The sequence below is a fragment of the Somniosus microcephalus genome, chromosome 7 (genome assembly GCF_052327205.1).
Source record: "Somniosus microcephalus isolate GS21.2 chromosome 7, FLI_Smic_1.0, whole genome shotgun sequence".
NCBI lineage: Eukaryota > Metazoa > Chordata > Chondrichthyes > Squaliformes > Somniosidae > Somniosus > Somniosus microcephalus.
This window is the reverse complement of record NC_140993.1, coordinates 144,565,602-144,583,841: the sequence shown is the minus strand read 5'-3', so window position 1 is coordinate 144,583,841 and position 18,240 is coordinate 144,565,602. Positions and strand designations below refer to the sequence as shown.

The 18,240-nt window shown below is 41.7% G+C and overlaps 1 protein-coding gene across 4 annotated transcripts in view; it reads right to left on the bottom strand.

The window, feature by feature from the left end:
- Nucleotides 1–1,072: 1,072 nt before the first annotated feature.
- Nucleotides 1,073–18,240, bottom strand: part of ythdf3 (YTH N6-methyladenosine RNA binding protein F3) — a 69,278-nt gene continuing 52,110 nt past the window's right edge. For 3 of the 4 annotated variants that reach the window (XM_085993040.1, XM_085993042.1, XM_085993043.1), the window contains 3 exons: nucleotides 15,919–17,487; nucleotides 1,745–1,818; nucleotides 1,135–1,223 (listed from right to left, as the gene is read on the bottom strand). In XM_085993040.1, coding sequence (XP_085849166.1) covers nucleotides 1,780–1,818; nucleotides 15,919–17,487 — 1,608 coding nt within the window. In that variant the 3' untranslated portion in view covers nucleotides 1,135–1,223; nucleotides 1,745–1,779. Of the gene's footprint in view, nucleotides 1,224–1,744; nucleotides 1,819–15,918; nucleotides 17,488–18,240 lie in introns of all 4 variants that reach the window. The other variant, XM_085993041.1, reaches the window with a different exon arrangement.

The window sequence follows — 18,240 nt, the reverse complement described above, 5'->3', positions numbered from 1 at the left end:
GCCTTCAAAGTATGAACAGTGATTTAAGTTCTGTGCTTATAAAAAGTCCATTTTGCTTCTATTAATTAGGCTATTGGTACCTACTGAAAATACACATTATAAATTAAGGCAATTACGTCACTCAGACTCAATATACGTGGTTTATGTAAACAGGAGACTATGGGCTCAGTATCTCCTAAAATGGTTGATTTCCTGTAAAGTAGTATTCAGAAATATGAAAACGTGAATCCACACTGTAAATTAACTCATGCCATAACACTTGCTAAACAAGTATTGGATTTATTAAGCTAGTGAATCATCTAGGAGGAAAAAAAAATTCACTTCCATGATAGTAATCTGCCAGAAAGGCAAACATTCAAAGCTAGGAAGTTGTATTTAAAAGACATTACAGAAGTCTAAAAATTTTAATCAAACCGAGGTACATTTACTTAGGACAGTTTCATCAACGGTCGTATCAAACATCTAGCATCTCCTCCATAGACAAATGCACTTTTCTGAAACCTATGTAATACATAGTACAAGAAAAAAAATGAACATTGCATTCAACTGGTTGCACATACATTTTTAAAAATTATATTTAAAAACCAGGAATAATTTGGGTAAAGAATCTTGCATAACTTCTGGTTTGTGTCACATTTGGCAAAATATTAATTCAATTTATTTGCTTTATTTACTACAATAGTTTCCATTATATTGGATTTATTAGTTTGAACTAAAAATTACATGATATCCAAATCATCTCTGTAGAGCAAAATTAACTTAAAAATAAATCCTACAGCACAAAAAAGTAGGTTGAAGAGCTAAGCATTGTGAAATCTCAGATCATTGACCAAACTACACTCGTTAATTGTTAGTATTAAACAAATCCAAAAAAAATTAATTGGTTTCTCACATTCACTCAATTTCTGTATTTCAACTAAGAGGTTGAGCATCGAAAGATAGCAGTTACTGATAAAAGCTTTAAGAAAGGCAGAAAGTGCTTGACAAAGTTATAGCGCTCAAATGTGGTTTGAGAGATAAGAGTATAAGGGTAAATGCAGCAATGAGAACCAACATGGAAAGCCAATCTCGTGTTCGAGTGTTCAAAAGAGGTTGCCTTGAGCAGTAAAGTTCCAATAACCATGGTTCCTTGAAGATACTAGGCATTTCCAAGGTTTGTATCATTAGTGTTGTAACTCTGGTAGAGCATCTCCTTTCAGTTACTATTTGCTTCTGTTCCGCTCCTGTAAAAACAGCACAGAAACATTAGTGCCATAAACAAAGATATTTAGCACCTATCACTTTAAAATAAAAACTTAATATTTGCAACTGCAATAAATATATAAAGGAGCTGTGGAAGACAATTCATACTGCCTTGCGATGGCTATACCAGTAATAAATCCAGGTTTGTTATAGGCAGCTTAAGTCAATCAAATTCCACAGCTCTCCATGCAGTATTCTTTTGAAAACTGCCAGACCCATCCTAGCATTATTTTTCAGGCCCATTAATACAGAACCACTGCTTGTTGCAACAGGTAAATAAGTAACAGTACTGAGTTAAAAGTTATAGTCTGGACCAGTAACAAAAACAACAGAATGGAAATAATACTGAGGATCAACAGTACGGAACACTTTTTTTTTACAAAAAAGCTAGTCAGGTGTTGTGTTTGTGGAGACGGCATAATAATGCACATTATAGTGAGTCAAGAGGAAATGCCTCATCAGAAAGCAAGACTCAATCCTATGAACACAGCTGATAAAACACCTCAATTCGGAGAGTCCCTCTAACTGGGCTGTCACCTATTTATTGCATACTCGCTTTTCACTTCTTGGAGTTGGCTGAAAGGCAAAGAAAAGAGATCACTCTAATAACATAATACTTTCCCAATTGGCCAAGATCCAAAATGCATTTTCTCAGCCAAAGACTGACTTTAAATAATTTGGGTCCTGGCTCTAAAAAGATAGAACTACAGAAGAAAAAGGAAGTTAAATTTATAACAAAATGGATAAGAAATAGAAAAAGATAGAGAGAAGAAAAAAGCAATAATCCACAGCTTTTTAATTTCATTATTACAGTGATAGCCAACCCAGTGGCATTATTACTACAATTACTGATTCCTTAACCACACAGCATGTGGATGCAAAGTTAATTGACTGGCCCTAGAAAAAGGGCAGTGGTAGGGGTAGTACAGAATGTCCTACTATAAAAGGACTAAAAGATGTAGATAGAAAGAAAAAAAAACACAAATTCTGCAAACCTGAAATTAAAATGTTGCAAATCTACAGTAGGTTAATCAACATTTGAAAGAAAAAAGATTGGTTAATCTAATCCTTCATTACAATAGGTCTGATGAACAATGGCCTAGATTTCCCTGTCAAATTAACAGTGAGGCTAATGGCACTCAGTTATTTATGCACAAATGGTACAGCAACCTCAGGTGAGGGGCAGATGCGCGGTTAAACTCACATCCAAAAGCTGTCAGATGTGTGTCACTCCGCTATTAGTTTCACAAAAACGGCATCTCGCGGTCTGGCTCACCATTGAAATGCACTGAATGGCATGAAGTTGCTGTATTTACATGGTAGATATGAACTAAACTCACCATAGAAAGTCAAGTCTTGTCTATTCCAGTCTAAGTATCCTTTTATGGATGTGATAAGTGTTAATTACTGCCAAACAACCTCTCTGGCACTGAAAATTAACTAATACAAATGTGGAGTCTCATTCCTTCAAGTTTTAATTGTTGTTGGAGATATTAAAATATCATTTTCCTCTTTTTTCTTTAATTCAATCTTTCTTTACCTCTTTCGATACCTGATTTGACATTGAATTCACCCACTCTTTTACACTTCCTTTTCAGTCCTTGTGCTGTTAATTTCACAATCCTTCAATCTGATTTGGTAAAGGAGACACATAGTTGCTTTCCCTGACTCAGGTCCCAGGTGCCCAGTTTCCCCTCGCTGTGACACATCAGCTCACATTTGTTTAAAAACCTAAACATGCAAGGGCAAGTCTAACTAACTGCAGACGCCATTAGATTTCCTGCTACAGCAAAATTTGGCCCATTATGTTTCACTTTCGGATATCAATTGACTTTCTATGCATTTTCTGCAATTTTGTGTTTTTATTAAAAGTTTACGTAATTTCTTGGTTGCTAACACATTGTATATTACATGATACTTCCAGATACACAATGAGGAACTTGCAGTGTTTATTAGCAAAGTATTAGAGGTTGACAATGTCAGAACATTTCTTGATAGAATAGGGGCTCAGATGGTGAGGCTTCGGCGCCTTGCTAAATATCGGATGAGGGTAGGATTTATGCAGTGTGTACTGTCTTGATACGGATACAGGCAGAGGAGAGCTGGGGTCTAGTAAACAGATAGCCAACAAAACTGACAACCAAAGTAACGCCAGCAGAAAGTGCCTAACAAGCTGTGAACAGCCAGAAATGTACAGACACTAACAATGATACTGGCAAGCTAGCTTTTGGAAACAGTCAGGCAGTAAAAGCTTGAGAGAACTAAATATTCACTTGGTCCACCTGCAGAGATTAAAGAAATATACATGTGAAAGACACGCATATTTGGTCCACATCACTAGGGGATACTATTACAGGAAACTTTGGTTTATCCGCGAGGTTAACTGTCCGGAATGCTCGAGCCACCGGGAAAATTCAGGAGTCGGTTCAGTAAGTTTTTTTTCTTTTCATTGCTTTTTTTTCCACCAGTCAGGCTCTGCAAGGTCTAGCTAAAGCTGTTGCTTAGCTACAGAGACGCTTGCAAGCTACGGCCGACTGTTTAGAAGCTGTTAAGCAACAGGGTTTGTTGCTAGATACGGAGCTCAAAAGCTTCCGTATGTTTTAACATTAGTGCTGGTTTGTCCGGCAGTTTTGATGGGACGGCAACAGCTCGGTCCCGTATATCACAAAGTTTCCTGTACATCCCTAGGCTATGGTACCATACACGTAGATATAGTGTAGTATGAATTAAAGCCCATAAAAATAAGATGCTCAGACCACTTAAGGGACTGAACCCTAGAAGGTATCTACAGCAATTTCTGGCAGCTACCTGGGATACGGAGTTACACTGGTGATGAGGGCGATTTAAAATGATTAAAATTTAACAGTAAACAGAACAGTATCAAAAAAAATTCAACGACAACTTGTATTTATATAGCGCCTTTAACGTAGTAAAATGTCCCAAGGCGCTTCACAGGAGTGTTATAAAACAAAACAATTTGACACCAAGCCACATAAGGAGAAATTAGGGCAGGTGACCAAAAGCTTGGTCAAAGAGGTAGGTTTTAAGGAGCGTCTTAAAGGAGGAAAGAGAAGTAGAATGGCGGAGAGGTTTAGGCAGGGAATTCCAGAGCTTAGGGCCTAGGCAACAGAAGGCACGGTTCACCAATGGTTGAGCGATTATAATCAGGGATGCTGAAGAGGGCAGAATTAGAGGAGCGCAGATATCTCGGTTGGGGGAGGGGGGGGGCTTGTGGGGCTGAAGGAGATTACAGAGATAGGGAGGGGTGAGGCCATGGAGGGATTTGAAAACAAGGATGAGAATTTTGAAATCGAGGCGTTGCTTAACCGTGAGCCAATGTAGGTCAGCAACCACAGGGGTGATGAGGGAGCAGGACTTGGTACAAGTTAGGATGCGGGCAGCAGAGTTTTGGATGACCTCAAGTTTACGTAGAGTAAAACGCGGGAGGCCAGCCAGGATTGCGTTGGAATAGTCAAGTCTAAAGGTAACAAAAGGCATGGAGGAGGGTTTCAGCAGCAGATGAGCTGAGGCAAGGGCGGAGACAAGACGATGTTACGGAAGTGGAAATAGGCGGTCTTAGTTATGCTGCGGATATGTGGTCGGAAGCTCATTTCCGGGTCAAATATGACACCAAGGTTGCGAACAGTGTGGTTCAGCCTCAGACAGAATGTTAGGGAGAGGAATGGAGTCAGTGGCTAGGGAATGGAGTTTGTGGCGGGGACCGAAAACAATGGCTTCGGTCTTCCCAATGTTTAATCGGAGAAAATTACTGCTTATCCAGAACGGGATGCCGGACAAGCAATCTGACAATTTACAGGCCATGGAGGGGTCGAAAGAAGTGGTAGTGAGGTAGAGCTGGGTGTCATCAGTGTACATGTGGAAGCTGACGCTGTGTTTTCGGATGATGTCGCCGAGGGGCAGCATGTAGTGTGAAATAGGAGGGGGCCAAGGATAGATCCTTGGGGGACACCAGAGGTAATGATGCAGGAGTGGGAAGAGAAGCCGTTGCAGTGGATTCAGTAAACAGAAATGTATTATCAAAAAAAAATTCAAATCGAAAAAGAGGTTGAGCTGAAGACTGGCAGCCAATAAGAAAGTGAAGACAGCTTCAGCTAAAGGAGCATGAGATTCAATTAGTGCTGGAGGAAAGGAGATAGGAAAAAGAACAAACTCAGGAAAGAGAGGGGACAACACAAATTCAAGGCCAAGGACACAATGCCAGCATGGCATGGAGGAGGGTCTGCGCCAGCATGAGGCAGATGAGAGCGGGGTCATGCTCTTGAACCGATAGAGAAATGTGTGCATCAGCAACAAGTCTGGTGATTAAAGCTGCCGAACATGGGCCCGCCATTTTATTGAATCAAATCTTATTCTAAATTTTAAAGAAGGCAATGATGTTGATCATTTTATCTAGGCATGTGAATTGTTAGCCAATATACTAGTAAGTGGGACAAAAATAAATGGGCCAGCCAATTCGCGACATGACCAAGGGGACAAGTGCTCCCTGCACTATTTTGTGTCAATCGTGCCTATTGTATGGGCTATGATACTATAAAGTGTGCTATTCTCAGGCCTTGTGATTTAATGCCTGAAGCATATGGACAGGAATTAGTAAGCTAAAAGAATCCAGATGGCACTTACAGGGAAATGGTTATCCTATATGAAGATGTGATAGATCTAACGGGATAGCAAAGGTGTAAGAGGCTACAAAGGTCTTTGTCATTTGATGTTTTGGGACAGATTTCTAGAGTTAGTTCCAGATGATTTAAAAATCTGGTTACTTGAACAGGAGTGTAAAACTTGCAACTGTGCTGACCATTTTTGTGGCCTCTCGAGCACAAGCAAGCTGTTGCACGGGTGGGAGGCTCGATTCTTCACACCATTCCATGGACAAGCATCTCAATGAGCCAGCTGCTCAATCTCCCCAGCCAAGCAGAAGTCAGCAATCGGAAGACAGTCAGACCAGGTGTTTAAAATGCAGTGAGGTACATGACAAGGTCAACCACGAGTGGCCTCTTGGAAATCCTGCAATGCAAACCGGGAGGCCATGGCAGCTTGTAGTATGTGATGGCCAGTTGTGTGATGATCATTGATGTAGATAGGTTGACTCCGTACTTTCACCCAGTCGCAGTAAATGGACTGCAAGGGGGTTGACAGATACTGACTGCCCTTTCATGATAGGACTATCATTACGTAAACAATTGTGCACATTCATGGAATTTGAGCAATCACAGAAATCCCCATGGCCAGAATTTGGCTGGAATAAGCTGACTAGGCATGGATCACAAAACAGAGTTTATTCAGTCATGATGTTCAATATTTTAATAATGATGTAGCTAATGAGGGGATTACAAACAGCTCAGGAGAGAGATCAGGGCAACGCAGTGCAAACATTATTAGTGGAGTGCAGGCAGTTGCAGTAGTGGAGGATTCCGTCACATGACTACACCTGAAGAAACCCAAAGGGCCAAGACCATTTCAGGCCAAAAGCTTTCTACGTTGGTTCCGAGCCCAGAGAAGGGTCGGGCAGTGTCAAGCAGCACGCTATGATTTCAGGGATTTCACAATCTAGGGAGGCTTGGGTAGTACGATCCAAGAGGGTTTGATGAGGTGCAGCTGACCAATAAGCCTGAGGGCTCAGAGAAAGACAGACTAAGTTCACTCTGCACCTCAGACCAAATTTTAAAAGGGCACCATATCCTAGAAGAGTGTTCAAGCAGCAGGTCTGCATCACATTTCGTGCAGGAGGAACTAATCCTGTGTGTCTTACCTGAAAAGGGAAGACATGGGAGGTTATGTGTTACACCATCCGGCTGGGGGGGCAGAGCAAGCCTTTCATTGGGCAAGGTTATCTCATCCAGATAGCAAATGAACAGGTAGAGGCAACCCTGGAGGAACATGAAGTAACACCCAGCTACCACCTGGAGATGAAACTGGGAGTACAGTGGGCCAGTCACAGGGGCCTCAGACAATGCAGAGTTCATCAGAAAACGCAGGCATAATGGGGGTCACAATATGTGGAACTGTAATTGGCACATAGGATCAGAGGCACCAGACGCAGGGGTTACACGTCTATTGGACAGGTTTCCACGCAGTTCATGGACTCCTTGGGTCTTCAGGAGCAAGCTGTAGGGCTCTCATACGAGGGACCTAATCTCTGGGAGGGAGATACATCACTGCTGAGATCTTTTGATCATTTTGCCACAAAAGGCATTTGCTTTAAATGTTGAGTTTTAAAGCATACTATATCCCTGCAAATAAAATGAGAGAGGAGTCTTAGACAATAGGTAGTTAAGATGATAATGAACGAGCTGTTGTTTCTTCATAGACCTCAAATAAAAAGCAATTTACTGGCTTATATCAGTAATCGATAAACTCCTCACACCCATTCTGTGGGCAGCCATGAAGAGAGGCATGACCCCCTACAGAGGCAGTCTGGCTTTTGCAGAGATGGTGGAAAAGCAGTTAGGCAGGAAAGTGAGAAGGATGGGTTGGTGAAGTGAGGAGTCAGAAAATGAGTTTTAAGTCAAACAAATGACCCACTGAAGGGGTAGTGTAGTGTTACAAACTAAGATCTAGGGCAGGTATCTACTCGGGGTCATTGGTATAATTTCCTCCCTTGGTCCGGTTGCCTGCTTTTTAAACAAAAACATAATGGCCCAGAAATTCGGGTCTCCACGGGTGAGTATGCATGGGGTACTCACCCGTAAGCCCAATGGAAGTGCCGGTTTCGTGCATGCGCGGGAAACCAGCACTTCCGTTCCCCTGAAAGGAGTTCAGAGGTGGAACGCGTGCACAGGAGAGGCAGCGCGTGCACATCAAACTTACGTTTTTTTTTTGCAGGTTTTCCCGGGAGGGTAAGTCTCCAGGAGTTACACTTTTAAAAAGCAGGCGCAAGGCCTGCTTTTTACAAGGTAAGTGGTGAATTAATTAAAATTAAAACAGTTTTTCCCCCCACAGGTTTATTATTTTTAAATACTTTAAAGAAAGGTAAGTTTATTTTTAGCCCCGTTAGAAAATGTAATTAATTTTTTCAAAAATTTAAATTATTGTTTAAAATAGTTATTTCATGTAATTTATTGTTTATTTAAAAAATGTGATTAAAAAATTTTTTTTTTGAAGATTTAGTGATGTTTTGGGACTTATAGTATTTATAGGTTTGACAGGTTTCCTGTCAAACTTATGAATGAAGCATTCCCTGCTGCCATTGGCTCTCCATGGCCCACATCGAACTAACTGTGCCCCTGGGATACGCAAGCACTGCGCGCCGGCAGTTGGAGGAGGCCCAGGATCGGAATCCCACAGCTCAACGGCCGGCGCGGTAGGCAAGTGCAGGTCGGAGGCTTGCACCCGCGGGAAGCCCCCGACCCAAATTTCTGGGCTATTGGCCACCCACTCCTGTACCTGCTAGTGTGGTAGCAGGGCACAGGAACTCAGCAATGAAACTCCCTTGTGATCTGGACTGGATCTCCATTTCTGTAGCACATGTACTCCTTTAATTTCACTGAAGATGAACAGGATTAATAATAGGCAAGGTGCCATTTGGTACATCAGTTCTGATGAAAGAACAACGACCTGAAACTTTGGGGTCGATATCAACATCCCCACAATGGGCAGGAGTTAGTCGAGGTTAAAGTTAAAAACTGGAAAACGCGTCCCCTGCCGCCATTTATACGGCAACAGTTTGCATGCACTGGTGTGCCCTGTCTTTGAAAGGTGGGGCACTTCATTATCATATTTAATTCAGGCTCCCACCGTGTAGTTGGGAGCCAGGTTTAAATTTAACACAGCAGCGAAATAGAGACAGGAGAGAGATGTACAACAGAGCCATAATACTGTGCTCTCCCTGGCCCTTCGAGGAAGCCTTCAGCCTCCTTCTGCGAATCGTGGCCTCCCCACGCTGGCGTGATCAGCCTCCAACCCCCCAATCTTGAACCGCCTGCTTCACGACGGGCAAATGCCACCCCCTCTTTCCAAGCCCTGATCTTTCCCTCCCTCCTTCCCAATTGCCAGGCTTCAAACCCTGCTCCCACCCACCAAGCCCTAATTTTTCCCTCCCGATTGCCAAGCTTCAACCCCCCCCCCCCCCCCCCCCAACCCACTCCCAGCCCCGATCTTTCCCTTTCTCCCTCCAAAATCACCAGGCTCCAACCCACCACCAATCTTCGATCTTTCCGATTGCCGGGGCCTGTCCCCAGCTGCGGCCAGCCTGTCAGTTTGGTTGGCTGCCGGGTAGGAAACAGAATTTTTTTAAATGATAATACGGTCCTGCAGTTAAATTCAGCAGGACCTCAGTCCCCCCCAGGATTTCTGGGTTCCCCACTCCCTCCCCGCCAATATCGGGCCTGGTAGCTCAATTTCACTCTTCACAGATGCCGAGTGTTTCCAGCATTTTGTTTTTATTGCCATCTGGTACAGTTCATTTTCAGCTTTATTTCATGGTAGACAAAATCTACAGAACATCAAGTATGATGAGACACTTGTTTTAAATTTGTTTTTATGGGATGTGGGTGTCACTGGCATTGCCCATCCCTAATTGCCCTCGAGAAGGTGGTGGTGAGCCGCCTTCTTGAACCGTTGCAGTCCGTGTGGTGAAAGTACTCCATAGTGCTGTTAGGGAGGGAGTTCCAGGATTTTGATCCAGTGACGATGAAGGATCAGTGATATACTTCTAAGTCAGGATGGTGAGAGAGACTTGAAGGGGAACTTAGAGGTGGTGGTGTTCCCATGTGCCTGCTGCCCTTGTCCTTCTAGGTGGAAGAGGTCGTAGGTTTGGGAGGTGCTGCCAAAGAAGCCTTGGCGAGTTGCTGCAGTGCATCTTGTAGATGATACACACTGCAGCCACGGTGGAAGGAGTGAATGTTTAAGGTGTTGGATGGGGTGCCAATCAAGCAGGCTGCTTTGTCCTGGATGGTGTTGAGCTTCTTGAGTGTTGTTGAAGCTTCATTCATCCAGGCAGTGGAGAGTATTCCATCCCACTCCTGACTTGTGCCTTGTAGATGGTGGAAAGGCTTTGGGGAGTCAGGAGGTGAGACACTCGCCACAGAATACCTAGCCTCTGACCTACTCTTGTTGCCACAGTATTTATGCAGCTGGTCCAGTTAAGTTTCTGGTCAATGGTGACCCCTGGGATGTTGATGGTGGGGATTAATACAATCAGTAATTCTATGTAATATAGCTTCAGTTTGCAGAGTATTACAAAATAAATTTATACATGTATACCAGCCTACTTTGGTTGGCCCATTTAATTAGCTACAGGAAAGAGGAAAATAAACTGGGTAACTAGGCATATGACAGAAGCTTTTAAGACATACACAGTTGCTTCACTGTAAACATTTAAAAGCATTTGTTCTAATTTATTGATTATATTTTTCTAGTTACAGAAACCATGTACTATAAAGTATTAACCAGACCTGTAAATTTAGCCATAGGATCTGAATATGCCCAAAATGTTTAAACCCATACACGTTACAAAAAATTTTGAACCCATTTCAACACTAAATACAATAATCCTAAAGAATGACTTGCACACGTTTTTTTTTCTATTGACACATCACTTTTGAATTTTAGACTAATCAAAATTAATCCAGCAGTTTTGATACTTGTACTAAAAAAAAGTGTGTGCAGCCAAAACTACAATAAACCCAGCACAATGCACTATAACAAATAAACCATAAAAGATCTAACCAGTAACGTTTCCTGTTTTGGTGCACCAATTACAGAGCAACTAGGGTACTAGAATACCAATTATAAGGACATGAAAGCAGAGTTAGCTGAAGTGAACTGGCAAATTAGGTTAAGGAATAGGTCAATAGAGTTGCAGTGGCAGACATTTAAGGGGATATTTTAGAATACACAGAATATATACATTCCAATGAGAAAGAAAAATGCCAAGGGGAGGACCCACCATCCGTGGTTAACTAAAAAAGTTAAGAGATAGTATCAAACTTAAAGAAAAAGCATATAATTGCGCAAAGAAGCGTGGCAGGTCAGAAGATTGGACAGAATATAAAAAACAGCAAGAATGACAAAGATTAATAAGGAGAGAAAAATTAGAGTACGAGAGAAAGCTAACTAGAAATATAAAAACATATAGTATGAATTTCTATAGATATTTAAAAAAGAAAAAAGAGTTAAAGTGAGCATTGGTCCTATAGAAAGTGAGTCTGGGGAATTAATAATGGAAAATAAGGAGATGGCAGTTGAATTGAACAGGTATTTTGCATCGGTCTTCACTATAGAGGATACAAGTAACATCCCAGAAATAGCTGTAAATCAGGAAATGGAAGGGAGGAACTCAAGAAAATTATAATCAACAGGGAAGTGGTACTGAGCAAATTGTTGGAACTGCAGGCTGACAAGTCCCTGGGTCCTGATGGACTTCATCCTTAGGGTCTTAAAAGAAGTGGCTAAAGAGATAGTTGATGTATTGGTTTTAATTTTCCAAAATTCCCTAGATTCAGGGAAGGTTCCATTAGATTGGAAAATAGCAAATGTAACTCCTTTATTCAAAAAGGGAGGGAGGCAGAAAGCAGGAAACTACAGGCCAGTTAGCTTAACATCCATCATAGGGAAGATGTTAGAAGCTTGTATTATTAAAGACATTATAGCAAGGCACTTAGAAAAGTTCAAAGTAATCAGGCAGAGTCAGCATGGTTTTGTGAAAGGGAAATCATGTTTAACCAATTTATTGGAGTTGAGGAAGTAACATGTGCTTTGGATAAAGGGGAACTGGTGGATGTACTGTACCAGAAGGCATTTGATAAGGTGCCACATCAAAGGTTATTGCGGAAAATAAAAGCTCATGGTGTAGGGGGTAGAAGATTGGCTAGCTAACAGGAAACAAAGAGTAGGCATAATTTTTTTGGTTGGCAAGATGTAACTAGTGGTGTGCCACAGGGATCAGTGCTGGGGCCTGAACTTTTTACAAGTTATATAAATGACTTGGGTGAAGGGACCAAAGGCATGGTTGTTAAATTTGCTGATGACACAAAGATAGGTAGGAAAGTAAATTGTGAAGAGGACATAAGGAGGCTACAAAGGGATATAGATAGGTTAAGTGAGTGGGCAAAGATCTGGCAAATGGAGTACTGTATAATGTGGGAAAATGGGAAATTGTCCATTTTGGCAGGAAGAATAAAAAAAGCATATTATCTAAATGGTGAGAGATTGCAGAGCTCGGAGATGCAGAGGGATCTGGGTGTCCTAGTGCATGAATCGTAAAAGGTTAGTATACAGCAAGCAATTAGGAAAGCGAATAGAATGTTATCGTTTATTACAAGGGGAATTGAATACAAAAGTAGGGAGGTTATACTTCAGTTATACAGAGCATTGGTGAGACCACATCTGGAGTACAGTATTGGTCTCCTTATTTAAGGAAGGACGTAAATGCGTTGGAAGCAGTTCAGAGAAGGTTTACTAGACTAATACCTGGAATGGGCGGGTTGTCTTATGAGGAAAGGTTGGACAGGCTAGGTTTGTATCCGCTGGAGTTTAGAAGAGTAAGAGGTGACTTGACTGAAACATACAAGATCCTGAGGGGTCTGGACAGTGTGGATGTGAAGAGGTGTTTCCTCTTGTGGGAGAATCTAGAACTAGGGGGTCACTGTTTAAAAATAAGGGGTCGTCATTTAAGACAGATGAGGAGAAATTTTTTCACAGGGAGCCGTGAGTCTTTCGTACTCTCTTCCTCAGAGGGCGGTGGAAGCAGAGTCTTTGAATATTTTTAAGGCAGAGGTAGATAAATTCTTGATAAGCGAGGGGGTGAAAAGTTATCGGGGGTAGGCGGGAATGTGGAGTAATCGGATCAGCCATGATCTTATTGAATGGCGGAGCAGGCTAGAGGGGCTGAGTGGCCTACTCCTGCTCCTAATTCGTATGTTCGTATGTAATACACATATACCTAAATATTGTTGTATATAACATTTTAGCTCAGCTTGAACCACTGTATATGACAGGGGCGGATTGTAAAATAATAAGTGTTCAAAACCATACAACATATCCATTACTGACAATTCCCTTGCTACCTTACATGAAAATTATGATTTGGGCCTCCAGTAATTCAAAGCTTGTGAACTACAGCCAAAATTGCATTTGACTAAGCAATTTAGGAAAGGGATTTGCAAATCATTTTGGATATCTGCAAGCAAGGCTTAAAAAAAATTCTCTTTTCTCTCCTGTAACCTTGCTTCGAATAGCTGGTTCATTCAAACAGAAGAAACTCCTTGATGACCTTTCTATTAGCAGAAAGGCTTACATTCAACTCTACCCAAAGAAAGACTTTTGCTGTAATTTAAGAGCAAGCTTTCTTTCAGTCCTTTCATGTTAGATGCAGGCAATTCAAATGGCAGGCCACAGTCTATCTTGGGACTGGGAATCCATTACATTTTGAGAGAAAGTACAAACTCTCTCCCCTCCTCCCATCAAGGAAATTGGCACATTCCAATTGTTCTCTCATCACTGCTCCCGTCTCTTGCCTGATGCTCCTGTGTCACTTTGGGTGGGGGGGGGGGGGAAATTATGGCTGCGCCCTATAGCCAATAATCCCTGAGCTTGCAATAGTTATGCCACTCACAGACAGGAGCCAGGAACAAGGTGTTTGGAAACTGGTACAGTGTGAATTGGGAAGGAGACTGCTTCATAAACTTGGTAGGTGGAGAAGAGAATAGGGGGGTACTTCTGCAAAAGGGGAAGAGCATGTGTTAATTTTAAATGTGGAGGAAGCTATTTGCATGTAGGAAATTTGAGCAAAACTTAAAGACCATGCACTCTACGAGCACTCTGCCAATACTAGGCCCAAAGGTTTATTTTAAAAAAGTAAACTTTAAAACAAACAAGTTAATCAAATTTAGCAGAGTACCAAACATATCCACAATATTTACAGAAGAAATAAAGGGGTTGGAGGGGGGGAAAAGAGAGAGAAAGAGGGTCCAAAAAAAAATCCCTCTTTGACTTAGTACATTATTTTTATCCCAGTCCATACAAGCTAAAAGCCCCCCAAGTATTATGGCTCTGTTGTCCATATCTCTCGAACTAGCTACAAATTTCCCACTCTCTCATTTCCACTGTTTGGTGATCTCTAATGCACAAATAATTATGGCATTTCCCTTCTTGTTCCTTTACTCTCATTTATATGGATTCCGTCTTAACGACCTCCCTAGGACATCCTGAAGTTCTAGTGCTTGATTGAATTCTTCAATAATGCCACACCACCCCCCTTTCCTCTATAGTTCCCACCCCTGTCCAAACCTAAGCAATGCCTGTTATAGCTACTCTATCATAATTCTTTTATCTCTCACTGCCAGAAAGCCCTTTATTTCCTTTTCTCCTCAGGTAATATTTCTTCACTATTTACTTCAGCTATTTCAATAGCTTTATTAATCCTGTTCTCCTTTTAAGTCTCAAGCCTAGACTGTCTCCCACCCCCACTGCAGTGCAGTTTCAGCTGCGGTGAAGGTCATTCCTTTGGTATAGACTTTGTTTCCAGAACTCACTCCAAGGTCCCAAGAATGTGAGCCCTTCCCTTCTACACCAATCTTGCAGCCATGCATTGGCCATCTTAATCTTGCTCTCCTTAACCTGCCCAGCATGTGGTACAGGAAAAAATCCATTTCAAGTTAGTGCCCAACTAATTCAACTCCCTCTGCAAGACCAAGATATTTCTATCGAGGTCATCGGTTCCAAATTGGATCTCCTTCCTTTTGCAGTTTTTCTACCCGTTCCATGACGTCCTTCACCCAGACACCAGGAATACAACACATCATGCAGCACACCCAGTCATGACTGCAAAAAAGGCATCTAATCCTCTTGCTGTAGAATTTCCCACCACTCCTATTTTTGTGATTCACTGCTCCATGGTGCCAAAATGTTGCAGGTCTACCCTCTTCTGCGTGACGGTCACAGCAAGCTTATTATATTTAACAGATCACACATACCGCAATTGACTAGTTAAAAACTGCAAGATTTACACTGTCAGAAAAATAGTATTGGCAATGGAACAGTGTACTGATTATTGCTGCTTAAAATCTCCCAGATAACACCATGGCACATCATTGTTCACAGGTAAATGGAAAGGTGTTTGATGTCCAGTTCTCTTGTTTGCCTTATGTGCAGCAGTTACACTGAATGTGTGGGGGGGGTTTGGACAACTACCAACTGGTTTGAAGGTGGTTAACATTTCTAAGCTTCTTTTAAGGACAATCTCTGGGTAACCAGAAGTTAGTTTTTTGTATGCATTTAAAATTCAGGCCTAAAGCAAATATAGATCAGGTTAAAGAAACGTTAATACTATCAACTGCACTTGAAAGGTAATTCAAGTTCAGTGAGATCTATATAGCTAAGTATACCATGGCAATTTTGAAATGTACAAATTATATACATCAATTCGTCTAAATGTGCCAGTTTAATTCACAATGTAAACACCATTACCTGAATCCTTAAGTGTTCCAAAGGTCACAGGCCTGTAGGGGAGAATCAGCAGTACCCTGAATAGTTTCTTGTGCACTACAGATTTCTAATATACACTCAAATGCATATATTGGGCAAGTGTATATAAATTATGGGATTATCTGATATGCCAGTGTACAAAATGTCAGAAAATTAAAGAATTTTAACCACCAGTACTGCACAGCATAGCTGCAGACTAAATTTCAGTCTCAACAGTTATTTTATACTTGCCCTACGTATGGCTTCCTCCTCCTCTTGACGCTTTTCATAATGTGCAAAGTCATCAAAGATTGAAGTGGTATGCTTGTAAGTAGCAATTATTTTAAGCACTTGCTTGGCCTTTTCCAGGGGCACCTCCTGGGTGTCCCTTGAGTTGGTAACCGGTTTGTTATCATTGTTTTCCAATCGAATATGCCGTAGCTGGTTATTGGGTACATCTTTCACAAAGATCCACTTCACTTCAAACTTGCCCTTCCACTTATCCTGTGACCACACTCCAGCATAAGCATTATAGTCCACTGCCGACTTCATCTCAGCCACTCCACAAAAATGTCCACTTCCATTTACACTGAAGAGTAAATAGAGTGGCCCTTTACCGTTCAGGGAGCGGAAAGCAGCATCCAAACGTTTATTACCATGCTCAGTACTACACCAAATAGAGTACTTGATAGAACGGTGTATATCGTCCTCAGAGTAGCTTTTAATTATAAATACTCGGCCTGTCTTCAGACTCCAGTCAAAATCTTTGGGGTTGTAATTGTGTATGCCCTTTAGTTTTTCCAACACAGGATGTACTTCTCCTCCAGATGGTGAAGTGCTTAATGATGCCATACCCAACACAAAATTCTCACTATTCGCTCCACTGTTCTGATTGAAGCCAGCTCCCCGATTGCGAGGAGCCACCCAGCGGTTTTGTGGCTGCTGCTGAACTTGAGACTGTGGTTGTTGAGGCCCTGGATGCGATGGTTGTTGCTGATGTGTTGGATGGGTCTGAATAGCAATTGGTTGCTGTGGAAGTTGATGTTGCTGGATAATAACTTGAGGAGGCATAACTTGCTGTGCAGGTGGGACTTTGGGCACATTACCTTTCTCTTCCCAAGTTCCAATATTCATGTTGTGTTTTATAGGTGGAGGTGGCACTGCAGGTCCACCTATTCCCATGTTAGTCTTAGGCTTTAGTTTGGGCTGAGGCTTTGCAGGCTTCCTAGCAATAGCAGCCCATGATGTTGGTTTAGGTGCTGAAGTGGTTGTTGCTGGGTTGCTATTAGCAACAATGCTACTGCACATACCTGTACTACTAAGAGCAGAACCTACAGTTTTAGTGACAGCTGTTGTCATATCTCCTCCAATCTTCAGTCCAGTCATGCCTTGCTCAATGCTATTTATGCCAGGCACCTTACTCAAAGAATCATTGCCAAATCCAGCTTGTCCATCAGCTATGGCTCTTCCAAGAGAACTGGGTGGGTATCCATAGCTGTTGCTATATGCAGAACTTTGTGTTGACTGTCCTTGAGATCCACTCGCACCCCAAGTAGAAAAGTCTGCATTCCCAGGAAAAAAGTTAAATCCATGTTGATTCAAAAATGGCGGGGTGCTCCCCAGGGCCCCGGGCTGACTAAATACACCATCTGGTATAAAGTGATGCTCACCATTGCTCATCTGTCCATATGTTGTTAAGTATGGCATTGGAGGATCTCCCCCTGTTGACCAGGGAGCTTCACCAAGTGAATATGGAAATCCAATGGAAGGAGCATAGTAACTGGGCATATATGGGTCGGACATTGGTGGGTAGCTGTTGCTCTGCAAGAAATAAAAGCAAAATTTAATCTACGAACATATAAACAATGCAGCACAAGGACTATACATTTTTCACACAAGTTATCAGACCTTCTGTAATGCTATTCGAGACAGAGCACACCCACTGTTATATGACATCAGCAATTATACAGTACAACACACTATTACTAAAGTGCAACTTAGTGTTCCTTTAAGGTCAGATGGTGCAATTCTTAAAAATTAAATCAATTGAAAGCTACTTTCTGTGGGTGGGAACATTTCTCTGCACACTGGAACAGACTGATTTATTCTCTTTCAGGCGTGGCACAAATGTGCTTATAAGATGAGGTAACACTTGAACTGGGATTAGCTATATGTAACTTTCATGCACACTAAACAATCTCTCACTAGTGACTGAGAAAAAAAAACCACATAACAAAAACAAACAAGATTATTTTGCAGCAATTCAAACATCACAAATTATCTGCTATATTAAAAGTGGTTATAATCCTTTAGTTTTTTTTAGTTGCACAGTCACTTTATATCACAGTTGCTAAACTGTTTCAAATGGTGACCTGCAGTCAATTCACACAAAGCTGAAGTCTGGAATACAAAGACATATCTATTTCATACAGTAAGCACACACCTCCCAGATCTGCTGCTACTCTGGGAGCTTAATTCAAATCTAGAAGTGTAATTGGCCCACAAATCTAACTACAAAAACTAAGTTGCCTTCAGGACAATTTATGCGGCGCCAATATTTCCATCAGCATGCAT